This window comes from Populus nigra, chromosome 10 (assembly GCF_951802175.1).
Source record: "Populus nigra chromosome 10, ddPopNigr1.1, whole genome shotgun sequence".
NCBI lineage: Eukaryota > Viridiplantae > Streptophyta > Magnoliopsida > Malpighiales > Salicaceae > Populus > Populus nigra.
The window spans coordinates 9534922-9549731 of NC_084861.1; the positions used below are offsets into that span (position 1 = coordinate 9534922).

General features: G+C 34.3%; 3 protein-coding genes across 3 annotated transcripts; all 3 read left to right on the forward strand.

Moving 5' to 3' along the window:
* Positions 1 to 1844: 1844 nt before the first annotated feature.
* LOC133705102 (uncharacterized) lies at positions 1845 to 3866 on the forward strand. The gene has a single exon (XM_062130196.1). It carries the CDS (start codon positions 2539 to 2541, stop codon positions 3703 to 3705), a length of 1167 nt encoding a protein of 388 aa, XP_061986180.1. The 5' UTR covers positions 1845 to 2538; the 3' UTR covers positions 3706 to 3866.
* Positions 3867 to 8059: 4193 nt separating this feature from the next.
* On the forward strand, positions 8060 to 9639 carry LOC133704984 (uncharacterized). Its single transcript, XM_062130067.1, has 2 exons — positions 8060 to 8467; positions 8634 to 9639. Exons 1-2 carry the CDS (start codon positions 8136 to 8138, stop codon positions 9481 to 9483), a joined length of 1182 nt encoding a protein of 393 aa, XP_061986051.1. The 5' UTR covers positions 8060 to 8135; the 3' UTR covers positions 9484 to 9639.
* A 2973-nt stretch (positions 9640 to 12612) lies between these two features.
* Positions 12613 to 14494, forward strand: LOC133704516 (uncharacterized). Its single transcript, XM_062129359.1, has 2 exons — positions 12613 to 13118; positions 13375 to 14494. Exons 1-2 carry the CDS (start codon positions 12796 to 12798, stop codon positions 14228 to 14230), a joined length of 1179 nt encoding a protein of 392 aa, XP_061985343.1. The 5' UTR covers positions 12613 to 12795; the 3' UTR covers positions 14231 to 14494.
* Positions 14495 to 14810: the final 316 nt, after the last annotated feature.

The following is a 14810-nucleotide window of genomic DNA, read 5'->3' on the forward strand; positions in this document are numbered from 1 at the left end:
AACTCGTAGTTCAGACAGGCATACCTCATACATAAAATTCAACCATCCTGGGTATAGTTATTAACCCGATGGTCACACAAGTTTTACTCGATATTCCTTCTACATGTATGTATTATAATATATAGTTAGGGTTGTAAATGAATCATGTTGCTCAAGAGTCTCCTGCAACTTCCATGGTTAAGGACTCATTTCAAACTCGTTTGTTAAAAGATAATAAGCTTATAAGAGTCTGTTTTTAAAAGAATGTGGTTAAAGTTGTTTTTAACTCGTATAATTTTCATAAAATAAAATAATTCAACATGTAATAAGAGAATTATTTCTTTTATGAAATATAATTTAATTAGATAACTAAAGTTAAAAAAATATAAATATATTTTATTTAAAAATCCATGAAATACTCTGTTTATAATATATTTGTTTATGAGATTGCAATTGCATGAGATTTTTATGAGCATTTTTAAGTCTAAGTCTAATTTGTTTGTAAGTTCATTAAGCAAATTAAACGAGCTGAATATTTCAAGATGAGCCTGACCCTGAATAATTTTAAGAATTAAATCTCATGTTTTAAACATGTCATCAACACAAATTATGTTTGAATGTTTCTACAACTATAAAGACGAGCCGAATTCAAAGGCATCGATGGTTTGCTTGACTCGACTTGTTCACAGCCTTATCCAAATCGAATAATGCAATATTACGCTATTAAGTTACCGAATAATGCATCTAATCTAAGGTTATAGCGTCGAGGAATGCGGTTACCACCTCCTCCATCGGGACTGTGAAATGATTGCGATTGAACTAAACTGTGATTGAATTGTAGGCTACTGTGCTTAAACTGCTGTGTCTGGGATAGACGAGAGGGCATTTCGCACACCAAGATGGGAATTTTTCTACAATCACTTGAAGTCACCGTGACCTCGTTACTAAATTCGAAATACAACGCTAGCTTTCAAGTAAAAATTTGCTAGTTTTCCACAGGAATAGTTACTGAAACACGAGTACTTTACATATATCTTCAATAACAGAATGTGAAATCAATAAAAAATATTTTTCAAAACATACACTAAAAACAAGAGCATCCGCAAAAAGGTGCCCCATATGTGTTGCGCGACACTTGAAAAGCATCATAATCCCGGTTACTCTCTCTCTCTCTCCTTTTTTTTTTTGAGACTCTGAGGCCTTGATTGCATCCAGCATGCCTCAAAATAGTATGATCATACATCAATTCAACATCGTAGCCCAAGGATTCAACAGCTCATAGTCTTGTCGGCTGGACACGTGCCCAAGTCCCGTGAGAAAACGACATAGTCTTGGAGGTGTCTTTGTAAAAATAGTGTAAAAGGGAGTGGACATAGAAAACGACATGGGCTGCCTTAACCTTGCCTCAACTTTTTTTTTTTTTTTTTTTAATCTTCTTCATGAAAATTTTGATGGGTGCCTTCCATAAACCCACCAATGGAATAAAAAGAGAGATGAAACAATTGGTATTTGAGAAAGGAATTCATGTCATTCTGCGTATAAAGTCAATACTCAAGAGTGGCAAAATCTTGATAAAGCACCATGACTGGATGATGGATTTATGCCGCATGATTTAGTACTTTTTCTTAGATGTGAGAAATGCTTAATTTTTGTCTTTTCCCTTTCACAAGAGCGAGATTTATATACCTGTCTGAATTGTATATCCACTTCTTCTTCTTTTTTAACAAAACGACTAGAAGTTAGTGTTGTCAGTGTTAAAAGGATGGAAGAATAATTTAGTCACAATAAAAATAAATAAATTGCTTATTATTATAGGATATAAACAATTTCAATTCCCAATATAATAAGAATTGAAACCATGATAAGTATCAAGAGAGCACTTTTATTGACGTTCTATTTAGTTATCTCATAAAATTATCTCATGTGAAAGACGGAATGTTTTCTGCCAAATATGCTTAGGATATCTAGAAACCAAAACATACAATGTAGATAGATGTCTAATGCGTTTATATTTTGGAGTTTAACGATTACAGGTACAGGTAATCTACTTTCCTTCTTTTTTATCAAAAAGAAACAGCAAAATTGTATGAAGGGGTTTGTTGTATCTGTAGCAGTGCCAAAGTGCATCTGTGCAGAAGAATTGAAGTGAAAAAGAGTGTTAGACTGTTAACTCACTGCTTTACTCAATCTGTTGTTGCATTCACTTCCCTACACAATTATGCCTGCAGCCTGCAGGAACCTAGTGGTTTCTTTCATCACTCGTTTTCTTTTCCTCCCTGCCTGGGTACAGTCTGTGGAAAGAAAACGTAAAGGTAACGCCTCCATATCAGTCTATGTATCTATTTCTATTGCATTCCAGTGTCATTGTCCCTTGGCTCCTTGAAAAACCACAACTCACCTCCTTTTCAATCTCCCCTGTCTCCCTCCCTCCCTCTCTAGCTATACCTCTTTTAAGTTCCTTTTTTGAACACACTCGCTAGTTCTTGACAAGCTAAGAAGACAAATCTTTTGAGCTCTTGCAGTTATTTCCATTTAAAGAGTAGCACTTCATCAAAAGCCATGGAAGAAAGAGGCAAAGCAGTGGAGATGCACAACAATGACTTGTTTGATCAAGATTACTGTACTTCATCAGATCTTCCATGCAAGAAACACCCATCATCGTCTTCAGTTGGTATATGTGCTTATTGTCTTAAAGACCGTTTGGTCAATCTAGTGTGTTCAGATTGTGGAGAACAAAGACTCTCTTCTTGCTCTTGCTCGGAGATCTCTTCCAATCGTAATTCATGCACTGTCGAGGTAGGCAGTGTTGGTCGCATTTCATTTTTGATAGAAAATGAAAATCAGAAAAATGATCAAGTTTTACATTCTAATAGTAGTGCTGCTAATCCTAAAAGTTCTAGCGGAGATCAGAAAGGAGATGAACTTAATTTCTTGGTCAAGAGGAACAGTAGTAGCTGCGTTGAGATCAAGCGGAAAAATGGGTTTTGGGGGATTGGGAGGCTGTTCAGTAAGAAAAGAGGAAAGGGTTGTGATAGGAGCAGTGTCGGGGGTCTCGAAGAGAAAAGTGATTTGTGGGTTGTTGATTACATGGGTGTGTCTAGGTGCAGGTCTCTTTGCAGTTTCAGAGGTGGTGGTTTTTTTGGCTCAGAAGATGGTACCTTTTCAGGTGCCAGGAGTTCCATTTCAGGTGCCAGGAGTTCTATTTCAGCTGCCAGGAATTCGGGTGTCAATGGTGGTCTACTTTTTGATTCTGATAGAAAAAGTGGATTCAGTGAAGCAGAGCCAAGAAAAAGTGGCTTTGATGGTGAAAAGAGAGATACTACCAGTACTGCTTTAGAGTCTGAAAGGCTTGATTCTGGTCACGACGGAGCTAATACTAGACGTGTGTTTTCCCTCAAAGAGGGCAATTTTACTACCGTGGATGATTCAGGCTTCATTGACTTGAAGTTTGATTTCCCACCAGAGTCTAAAGCAGATTTATCTGCCGTAAAAATGGTCTCTTCGTCGGACTCAAACTCTGCTTTTGGGAGCATGAGAGGCGGTGACGTTGTGGCACAGGATCAATATGGAGGGCCTTTTGGGAGTCTAATGGGAGATGGGCCTTGCAGTAATGGGAGTTCCTGCAGGATCACAGTCAGTGACAGAGGAATCAAAAGGAGCAGAAAAAGTTTCAAGAGTTGGAGATGGATTTTCAGGCAGCATCCAAGTTCAAACAAGAAAGATTAAGACTCTGTGGTCAGACCCCTAGGTTAATTAATTACTAAGTAGACCAAATCTTGATTTTTGCTTTTGTATTTCCATGTGTACGATGGATTCTGTAATTATGTTGATCGAGTTACAAACAAATAGCTAGCAGAAACGAGTTTGATGGCTTTAGAGTTTATACTAGAAAATACAAAACAAAAAAGTATTTTAATTGATTTTTTTTTAATTTTATTAATCAATACTGATTTTATTAAAAAATAAATCTTATAGTATTATTTCAATTTATTTTATATGAGAATTATATTAAAATTATAATCTAGATAGCAAATTTAATAAACTAATACGGGTTGATCTGATAAGATATATTTTTATTTTACTATATTTTTTAAAATATATTATATTAATTTTTTTAATCAAATTATATTTTTAATAAATATTTACATTATTTTCATATTAATGGGCTCACAAGAAATTAACTGCACATCATTTAATTTTTTTACTATGAAATATGTTAATAGCATTTAGATATTTTTGTTAACTTAAAAAAATTACTTGACGTACCGCCAATTATAAAATAGTATGAACGAGGACCGAACTCATCGACTGTGCAGTGCTAATTTGGAACACTGTCTTTTTATTCTTTGCTTTCAGGTCATTTACCGTTTGAATCTGGTCTTTGTTTTGGTTTAGGCTTTTCGTTCACGGCTTTCGGCCTTCGAGATTTTTATACGAAACCAGTCCATTGGACGAAAATCTATACGGAGAATATTTAATATTGTAATAATAGTGGTTTTTATAAAAATATGTTAAAATAATATTTTTTTTATTTTTTAAAATTTATTTTTGATATTAACATATTAAAATAATTAAAAAATACAAAAAAAACTAATTTAAAAATAAAATAAAAATTATTATTTAAATTTTTTTTTTAAAATGCAATAACAAACATATATTTAGAGAGTGTTTCATCACAATTTTTGTTAGAATTTGAATTTTTTTATTTTAAATTAATATTTTTTAATTGTTTTAATATATTAATATAAAAAATAATAATTTCAAAATAATAATAAAAATATTATTTTAACTTGTTATAACATATCCAATCATTTTGGCGTTACAATTGACAGACTAATTCCATGTCTAACTCGCTAAAAGTTGTACCTGGTAAACCCCCCCTTTTTTTTAAAAAATAAAGATAGAGAGTTAAATAACGTGATTTTAATTTTTCTTAGTTAATTTTTTATATTTTACATCTGACCCAATTGAATATATGAATTGAGTTAGGCTAAGCTGACCAAGTTATTTTAATTGAATACGAGAGGGATTTAATTTGAAATACAACTCATTTTCCAGGATTGAAGTTGTGAAGTAAATTTACGGGGACGAATCAAGTTTACCAATTATCAACTTGTTTAACGAACCAAATCCATAACGAACTTGTCCAGCCAATAAGTACTTAACTTTCATGTGTATATATCCTGTCAATTTCCAAATGCATGTAGGATTATTTTTTTATCTACCCGTGCAATTTTTTTCTTTTTTTCTGAATTTTATTTCATGAAAATAAAAAACTCACTTGCTATTTGAAAATAAAAATTATTTGCTTGAAAACACGTGTTTTCCAACTCTTCAATTTTTAAAAAAACTGAGAAAATATTAAAAAGATGTTCCAAACTCTCTACTATAAAAAAACAAAAAACTTGTTTGAAATCGATAAGGAAAAAAAAGGGAAAAGAGAATGACTTCCGAGGAGAAATATTATTTCCTCTGGACCACGATATCACTGTCTCTCCAGGACAAGGTCTAAGAATAATCAGGTGCATTGCCACCTGGCGAGTGGCGACCGCTTTTGTTCAAGCCTCCGTCTCCTGAGTCCTGATCTCCTCCACGGAGAAAAGAAGCAAGCGTAATCCGCCGTGTCCTTTTCTCTTTGTTCTCTTTACTTTTCAAGGACATTGCATCCAATTCAAATGCTAACGTGACATCGAGACGGACAAAGTTTTTATGATATCACTGAAAAATAAACTCAAGGGACATGATTGACAAGTAAAATTAAATGGTACTCTTGAAATCATCATTCAGGTACTTCATGGAATTAAATCCTCTTGCATTTAGAGGATAATATGATTAATAACGTTCCATAGCTTACTATTTATTTTGAATTGGATTAATTTGATGAGAGAATAAAAAAATCATTATATATTTAACCTGTTCTAAATCGATTTCATCTGTTTTGAATTTTACAGTTTAGATTAACATAATTAAACATGAGAAAATCCCCATTATTTGTTGCATAAAATACTCATGTGGCTGCTGGAGATATCTTCTAAACCAACTCTTGAGTTTCTGAACCATGTTGGTGTCCAAGTAGATAAGGTGGACGGAAGCCAAGTATGCTTTCCATGTGATTTCTAGTTTGACTTTATCTGTTTAACAATACTCATGGCCATAGATCATAGGGTGTGAATCCCATTTTAAAAGGATGAATATATATATATATATATATATATATATATATATATATATATATATATATATATATAATACTTCTGACTTTCTGCATATTGCCTACAATGATTATCCAGCACATGGACTTGCCATGTAGTTTTCCTCATTATAAGGTTTTTTTTATTATTATTTCAAGGGAACTCACTAAGAAATGCATTAGGTGACAAGACATTCAGAACACCCAACAATATTTAAAATACATGTAAGATATATAATTTAATTGATTATGATTAAGTTTTGCTTTCTAAATATTATTAGTTCGAGTCTAATAAATTTCAGAATTACTGGAAACTAATATGATTGTAAATTTTAAGATCCATAAAATTAGTTAAGGTACACACAAATTAGCTCAGATACTCATATTAATAATAATAATAATAATAATAATAATAAAATCTAAAAACCATGTCTGTCTTCATTAACGTTTTTAACCATCACTTTCTTCCAATAAATACCATGTCATCCAGCGATATGGGAGGAAGCACCTAGGGTTTGTGCAATTATCCTGTAACTGCAATTTAATTATTTTTAGCCTCTTTCTTAATTTTCTTTCTCTTTCATTATTTTTTGTTGCACATTATATAAGGGGTTATGGATTAAGCCATTGGTTAATAGTCCAAAATTATTCTTGATAATGCCAAGATTCTAGGACATGGATTTCATGAGTACTCTAGGACCACAAAATGTGCAGTCCTGGCTTATATATACCGATTAATGTTTCAGTTTTTGAAAAAAAAAAAAAAAAACAGAGAGTTAGCATGCTTGTTTAAGTACCACATCAGTACATTACAGACATGCGCTGATGCTAATCACATCCAATCTTAACTTGGCATTCAGGGAAAGCTTACACGAGCTCCAAGGAGGACGGACGTCGAAACATGTCGTTGCTTCAAGTTTACTAATGAAGCAGACCCGAAACCTTTGTACTCTCGGAATCTATACCAGCAATTTGAGATTCAACGTCAAGGCTCAGGTGACTTTTTCACCCAATCTGTAGCTACAGATGGAATCCCTCTCGAGTGCTTAGTTAAGGAGAAAATGTTAGGGTGTCTATAGAGCAACTGAAACTGAGTTCAAGTTAAATGAATCACCATGCTTTGACACAGCTCTCCGTGCCCGCCTTCCAGACTTGAATTTTCCGTTGTAAAAAAAAGCTATAAATCTGTGGTAGTTGAAAAGCGGTATTGTCCTTTCCAAAGAAGGAACGCTTCAAGATAAGTTGAATTGTTCGTCTTTTTCACAAGATGACACTTGAGCAACATTGGAAACAATTTTTTGCTTGTGAAGGCAAGGATGTGGCTGTGAATGTTGTTGTAGAGCTTGAACTGGCTGTTGTTGGTGGGCAAGACACCGTGAACAAATTCTAGAGGCTTGGGATTGAGTTTAATCGTTGCTGAGAAAATCAAGTGGGAGCAGGAGAGGTTAGGGTGGGTTGATGGGAGTGAGAGGCAAATGAAGGCGAAGAGGGTAGAAGAGTTTGGAGACATTGAAAAGAAGAAGAAATTTTCTTGCTATGTGTCGGAGAAAAGTTTGCATTTAAGAGGGGGGATGGATGTTTGGAGCTGACACATTATTTCAGGCACGGTCACCAGATTAGATGCAAATGAAAACGATAGCAAGATATACCTTCATAAACAAAATACATTCCGAACCTAGTCTTTTTGGCTGGAATAATCAATATTCCAAAATCCAAAGCTGCACTATTGGTGACAAATTCTGCACATTTTTAAAACTAAATAGGACAAATCAACCGGTTTGACCAAGTATCAGCATTACAGAACCCTGATCTACTTTTCCTCGTGTAGGATTCTTATTACTTGTCTAAATTGTATACGCTATTGACTTTTCAGATCAATATTTTCCATATCTCTCTATATATACGCGAGAAGATTGAGACAATGGGATAAATAATCCTCTAAGAAATACTCCAAAACATTACAAAAATGTATGTGACGAGGCCTCTTTCTATGTACAAAAGAAATCCTTCAGCTCTTTCGTTACCTCCTCCTGAAGGTCCAAATTCTGGTATATTGATAATTCAAGATGAAGAAGCTGAACCTACCTGTTGTTTTGGCTTGTTCAAGAGCGATCAAGTTGAAGACCTACCTTTCCCTCAGAACAAGAATCTAAGTGTTCGCTATACCACAAGTGGAGGTACTGCAGGCAACAGCCACAGTAGTACTTCTATTAACCGTGTTATCTTCATTCCTGCTCTTAATCAGCCACTGTCTTCCAACCAATACTATGTAATTGAGCGTCGCGGGAGGCATAAAGGGTACGTTTATAGTCACATACTGCAGTTTCTATCTGTTTTATTTTTTAAAATATATATTAAGTGAAGATACAGTTTTAGAAAATCAAATCCTCTGTGTTGGGCTTTTGGACATTACAGCCATGATTTTGCTATTTGAATCTGTACATTAAATTTGGCTTTAATCCAGGGAAGCACACACAAACGCGACGGAGGAGGACGTTGCAGCATGCTGTTTCGGCTGCTGTATCCCCGATTTGGAACCAGGGCCTTTCGATCCAAAGGACGCACGCCAGCAATTTGAGATTCGCAAGAGAGGCTGGGGTGGTTATGTAGCTAAATCGGTAGCTCCAGATGGCTTCCCTCCAGGATTCTTAAGGAGAAAAGGTTGGACAGTGGTAACCTCAACTGCAAGTGATTTTGTGTTGAGTGAAGCGCAAGGCCTTGATAGAAATCTCCGTGACCGCCTTCCAGATTTCCATTTCCCATTATCACAAAGAAGCTCTGCGTCGGTTGTTGTAGGAAAGTGGTACTGTCCTTTCATGTTTATCAAAGAAGGAAAACTGAAGGATCAGTTGATTGCTTCTAGGTATTATGAGATGACACTGGAGCAGAGATGGGAACTAATTTTTGCATGTGAAAATAGTGTTAGTGAAGGCAACTCTGTAATTGTGGATGCTGTTGTTCAAAGAGAAGTGATTGCTGTTGCTGGTAGAGAAGTCGAGCCTGACGAAAGGAATTTGGTTGATGGGATCATGTGGTTTAGGAGTTCTAGCAATGGTGGAGGAGAAGCAAGTGTGGGCTTGAGTTTAGAAGTTGTGGAAAGAATGAAGTGGGAGCAAGAAAGAGCTGGATGGCTCGGTGGTAATGAGAGTTATGCTACGGTGAAGAGAGTGGAGGAGTTCGGAGGGATTGGTGGCTGGAAGAAACTTGGATGTTACGTGTTGGTTGAGAGATTTGTATTGAGGAGAATGGACGGAAGCTTGGTGCTAACTTATGACTTCAAGCACACTCATCAAATTAGGAGCAAATGGAAATGATATTATTACTGTTTATTCTTTTATTTCTTTTCAGTATTTGCAATTTGACATGTTACAGTTTCTATTTCAGCGAAAAAGATGTGTAGGTGAGTGAAAGAGGAATCGTACTTGTTTAATTCCAGTTACCATCTCTTTTATTTGATTCATTCTTGTTCATTTGACCCAGATTTTCTTTTTTGGGGTCACTTGTTGATCTATTTTCCATATCATATTGCCAGAACAAAGGACAAAGAAGTAGATTCAATGGTAAATACCAAGCAATTTCAATTAATCCCCGTATCATTTTGAAGAGTAGTGTAGAACAAATCATCCCATGCCTAATAACAAAAACATGATTTCGGCAGGAAAAGGGAAGGAAGGAAGAGGAAATGGACTAGATCCTTTAGAGAGAAATGAGAATTATCGTTTCAAGGAATGAATCAATTTTCAGTGATTGGGCTGATGTGAAAACAAAATTATCTGCAACATCCAAAAATTGAAGGCTAAAAGCCCTTACAAAAATAAACTGTGAAAACAAACAGTGAAAGGTAACTATCAAACAGCTAACTCTGCAGGTTCAATCTTTCACAAATAGCATGTCTAGTTCTGCTGAATGTAAGCTCCTGACAGGCACAAAGCTTGCATCAAACCTCATAATAGGTTTAATTGACAATATTAACTCTTCTCTCTCTCTCGATACATACATGATAGATGTCGGAATACGAGGCCAATCTGAGAATGATTGAACAGTCTTTTATGCTTCTTAAAAGTTTTGATTGGTTCATGTAGCAATAAGCCTATAAGCATCAATTTTTTTGTTAACCCGTTATACGTTTTCTGACTTCCATGGAAGATTGCCGTTTTGTTTCAACACCCCGAATTGATTTTTTGAGCTACTTGATATCCAGAATTGATGAGCTCCATCATGTCTTCAAATGTTAATTAATGAAAATCTCACGAATCTTCGTGATTGAAAAGCTCAATCATTTATGTAAGTTAACCAGGGCCGAGTTTCTTATTAATCATGTATACTTCTGCAAGTTTGGATAAACAGACGGTATTGCCCTTATGTGCATGGCTGTGGTTATTAATGGTTGGGGACACTTCAGTCGTTTCACGTAGATTGATATACAGAGAGAGATAAAAAAAAGAAAAAAAGAAACCAGAAACGGAGAAGAGATGAAACCGAAAGAAAGAGAGGAAGAAGGGAAAGAAGAGAAGGATCATGAGTAATGGAGAAATTACGTTTTTGAGGTGAGATTGTAATTTGATATACATGATTTTTGTTTTTGTTGCTCATTATGTTTTTTTTTAACTTATTATTGTTTCTAATGATTAAGTTTATGTTTTTAAGTTTAATTGATTGATGATTAATACGGGTTAATGTTAAAATTAAATGATTTTAAATGATTTTTTTTGGGGATAATAATAAGAGATTTATTTGTTTAATTGATATGTTATGTGCAAGAAAGGCTAAGAAATTTGGAACAATCTTTGCAAGAAATTCTGGAAAAAGTAGATTCAAAGTTGAAGATTATAAAACTTCGGTTTGGTTTTATATATGAATATTAAATTTTAGGTTTTTATTTTAGAAAATTATAATTTGACCCTGAATCATATTTTGAAATTAAAGATGAAGATGAAGGATTTTAGCTTTGTCAATATTTATGATGTTTTCAATTCAGTCTCTAGATATTGTAAAATTATGATCTGACCCCTCAAGTTCAGAAAAAAAATACAATGTGATTCCTGAAGGCAAAGGATAGGTTTTCTATTATGTCCCATCATGTATTTCAGATTTTTTGATAATTTTTTTAATTGGACGTTGTTTTTAATTATATTTAGGTATTTCAGGGTCATAATTTACTTTGCCATTACGTGTAATTACTATTTATGAATATTTGACTGTGAGTAATTGATATAATCATATATTTGAAAATATTTATGAAATATGTGAGTATTTCGCTACATGACAACTTTAATAAGAGATTCAATCTAGCTAACTTCACTCAAAAGAGAATTAAAAATTTGCTAGACATGTTCCGAAGCTTCCTAGTAATTAGACATTCTGTATTTAAAACTTGAAATGCTTATGGAACTTACCTGGCATTTGGGAATGCATATTGAACGCCACCAATGTTCAGCAATCAACTAGTTGACTTTAGGCACCAGAGAAGATCAGGGCCCCATGTAACTAATCCTAGTTAGACAAGCAAGCCATTTTGAGTTCATTTAGAGCATCTCCAACGAGGCAAATGAGGAGTCAAAGTTAAAAACGTGTCCTTTTAGCTTTTGTTCTTTTAATTTGTCATTCCAATCCAGCAGGCAACCGAGAAGTCAAAATGGTTGTTTAAATTGGGAAGAGCTATTTCTACAGTTTACTGTAGAAATAGCCAAAAAAAGATTAACGTTGCCAACGGCTATAAAAATAGCCGTTGGTCAACAGTGTTTTATTTTGCTTTAAAAACAAGGAAAGGAACTTATTTTTGTTTTAAATCTTGTATTGTGTCTCAATCTTCTCTTAAATTTAGAAAAACAAGAATAGGATTAAAAATGGTGGCGGTAATTTTTTCAAAATTTGAAAATTTAAAATTTAAAATGGTAGCGGTCATTTTTTCAAAGCATGAATTTTTTTTAAAAAAATTGAAAATCAAATTTTAAAATATTGATGGTTTTTTCAAAGTTTGAATTTGAATTTACTTTTAAAAAATTAAATTTTTAACAGTAACATATAAAACTGAAAATTAAAAATATTCATATAAATAAATTTTAAGTTTAATTTTAAATTATACTTTTAAATTTCATATTTTTTCATTAAATTTTATATTATTTTTATAAATTACTCATATTTATTATATAATTAATAACATCATAATTATATTATATATAAAATATCTAAATTAGTTACATAATTATATAAAAATAAATTTAACATGAAATATATTAAAATATTAATGGCTTTTCTAAATAGCTTTTTACCATTGGAATGCATATAATCAAAAAAGCTATATTTATACTATTCAAAAAACCTTTTTATCAATTTGCCTCTTTAATTTAGCTTTTTGGGTTGGAGATGCTCTTACACACACATGCACGTGTGATGAAGCTTCCTACTAAATATTTGAACTCCACCGATGTTCAGCAGTCAAATAGTTGACTTTAGACACCGGATAAGATCAGAGCCTCATGTAACCAATCTAGTTAGATAAGCAAGCCATTTTGAGATCATTTTTTATGTATGTGCATTTTGAGCTCAAAGCTTTTTATCCACTTCAAAACACAAGGAACAAAGACAGTAAGTGCTATTGGAGCCAAAGAAAAGTTTGAGAGGAAATGTATGTGACAAGGCCTCTTTCGATGTATCTAAGAGATCCTTCAGCTCTTGCATCACCGCCTCCCGAGGGTCCAAATTCTGGTGTATTGGTAATCCAGGATGAAGAAGCTGTGCCTACCTTCTGTTGTGGATTTTTCAAGAGTGATCGAGTAAGCTGGGGCCTGCCTTTTCCTCAAAACAAGAACTTGATGGTTCGGTACACGCAGCAAGCTGGGGGGCATCAACACGTTCATACGAACCGTGTTCTTTTCATTCCTGTTCTTAATCAGCCATTATCTTCCAATCAATACTACGTGGTTGAAAGAAAAGGGAAGCATAAAGGGTATGTGTGTGCTCTATCTCCAACTTCACCTTGTTTTGTTTTTCTTTTGCTTTTTTTTTTCATATCCTCTATATCTTTGAAATCAAGTCAAGATCTCAAACAACATGGAAAGATTGCGTCAGCTAGGACCTTAACATATGAATCACCGCTGCGTTTCCGGATTAAGAAAATGGGTGCAAGCATTTCCTCTTTTTTTTTTCCTCACTCGTTTTAATTAGCCAATTCTTAATAAATCAGCACTCATATTGGCTTTCAGGGAAGCTTACATAAACTCCAAGGAAGAGGACATGAAAACATGCTGTTTCTGCTCCTGCATATCTGATTTAAAACCGCAACCTTTGGACCCTAGAAACATTTATCAGCAATTTGAGATTCGACACCGTAAACGGGGAGGTTTTGCTGCTAGATCCGTAAGGGCAGATGGGTTTCCTCCAAATTTCCTGAGGAGAAAAGGCTGGCGAGTGTATACCTCAACTTCAAAGGAGTTCCAGCTAAATGAAGCACCAGGCCTTAACACAGCTCTCCGCGCCCGCCTCCCGGACTTCAACTTCCCACTATCACAAAAATGTTCCACGCCTGTAGTAGCGGGGAAGTGGTATTGCCCTTTCATGTTTATCAAGGAAGGGACAGTACTTAAAGATCAAATGAAATATTCAACCTATTATGAGATGACACTTGAGCAACAATGGGAGCAAATTTTTGCTTGTGAAAATATGTACAATGAAGGCAATACTGTAACTGTGGATGTTGCTGTTGAATGTGAAGTTGTTACAGTTGGCGGGACAGAAGCTGTGGCGGACCAAAAGGATGTTGTTGATGGGGTGATGTGGTTCAGGAGTCTTAACAGAGTGGAAGGATCAGAAACAAGTGTGGGACTGAGAATGGAAATTGTGGAGAGAATGAAGTGGGTGCAAGGAGTAGGGGGTGCTAGTGGGGATGAAAGGGAGGCGAGGGTGAAGAGAACAGAGGTTTTTGATGGCAAGGGGAAGTGGAGGAAATTTGGTTGCTATGTTTTGGTTGAGAGGTTTGCCTTGAAGAGAATGGATGGAAGCTTATTGCTGGCCTATGATTTCAGGCATCCTCATCGCATTAGAAGCAGATGGGAATTATAAAATTATATATGCCTCTTTTTTACTTTTTTAATCAATTAGAATTATATATAAATAAATAAAAAACTAGGAGCAGATGAATTTTCTTTTTTAACGATTTGTGAGCAAGTGGGATTGGTAGAAAGAGGAAATCTGGATGCTATGTGTTGGTTGAGGGATTTAATGTACTGGGAAGAATGAGAATGTTTTATGTTTTTCCTCTCTTTTGCTGTATTCATATGTCACACGTGGTACCGTTTCAGTTGAAAGATGTGCAGTGTTAGCCTATCCCAGTGTCTATGATAATGGGGTTGAAGTAGTTTTTTTTAATTATTTTTTATTTAAAAAATATTTATTTAATATTTTTAAGTAATTTGACGTGTTAAGGTTATAAATTTTAAAAATTTTAAAAATGTCTTTCAAAAACATTACACACTGCATCATTGCACACTAAAAAACACAACCTTCGGTTGTTTCTTCCCCGGGCATTTGGTGGTTTTTTTTTTTGTAGTTTTACTGGTTTCTAAGAGTATTTAGTATTTGGATGTGAGTTAATTTATATTTTTTTAGTAAAAAAATGTTTTTTTAATTTTTAGAGGTGTAA

Excerpts from the sequence above, each read along its gene's own strand:
- LOC133705102 (XM_062130196.1), top strand. The coding sequence starts at position 2,539 with ATGGAAGAAAGAGGCAAAGCAGTGGAGATGCACAACAATGACTTGTTT.
- LOC133704984 (XM_062130067.1), top strand. The coding sequence starts at position 8,136 with ATGTATGTGACGAGGCCTCTTTCTATGTACAAAAGAAATCCTTCAGCT. Across the intron at positions 8,468-8,633 it reads CGTCGCGGGAGGCATAAAGG|GGAAGCACACACAAACGCGA; the intron begins GTACGTTTATAG and ends GCTTTAATCCAG.
- LOC133704516 (XM_062129359.1), top strand. The coding sequence starts at position 12,796 with ATGTATGTGACAAGGCCTCTTTCGATGTATCTAAGAGATCCTTCAGCT. Across the intron at positions 13,119-13,374 it reads AGAAAAGGGAAGCATAAAGG|GGAAGCTTACATAAACTCCA; the intron begins GTATGTGTGTGC and ends ATTGGCTTTCAG.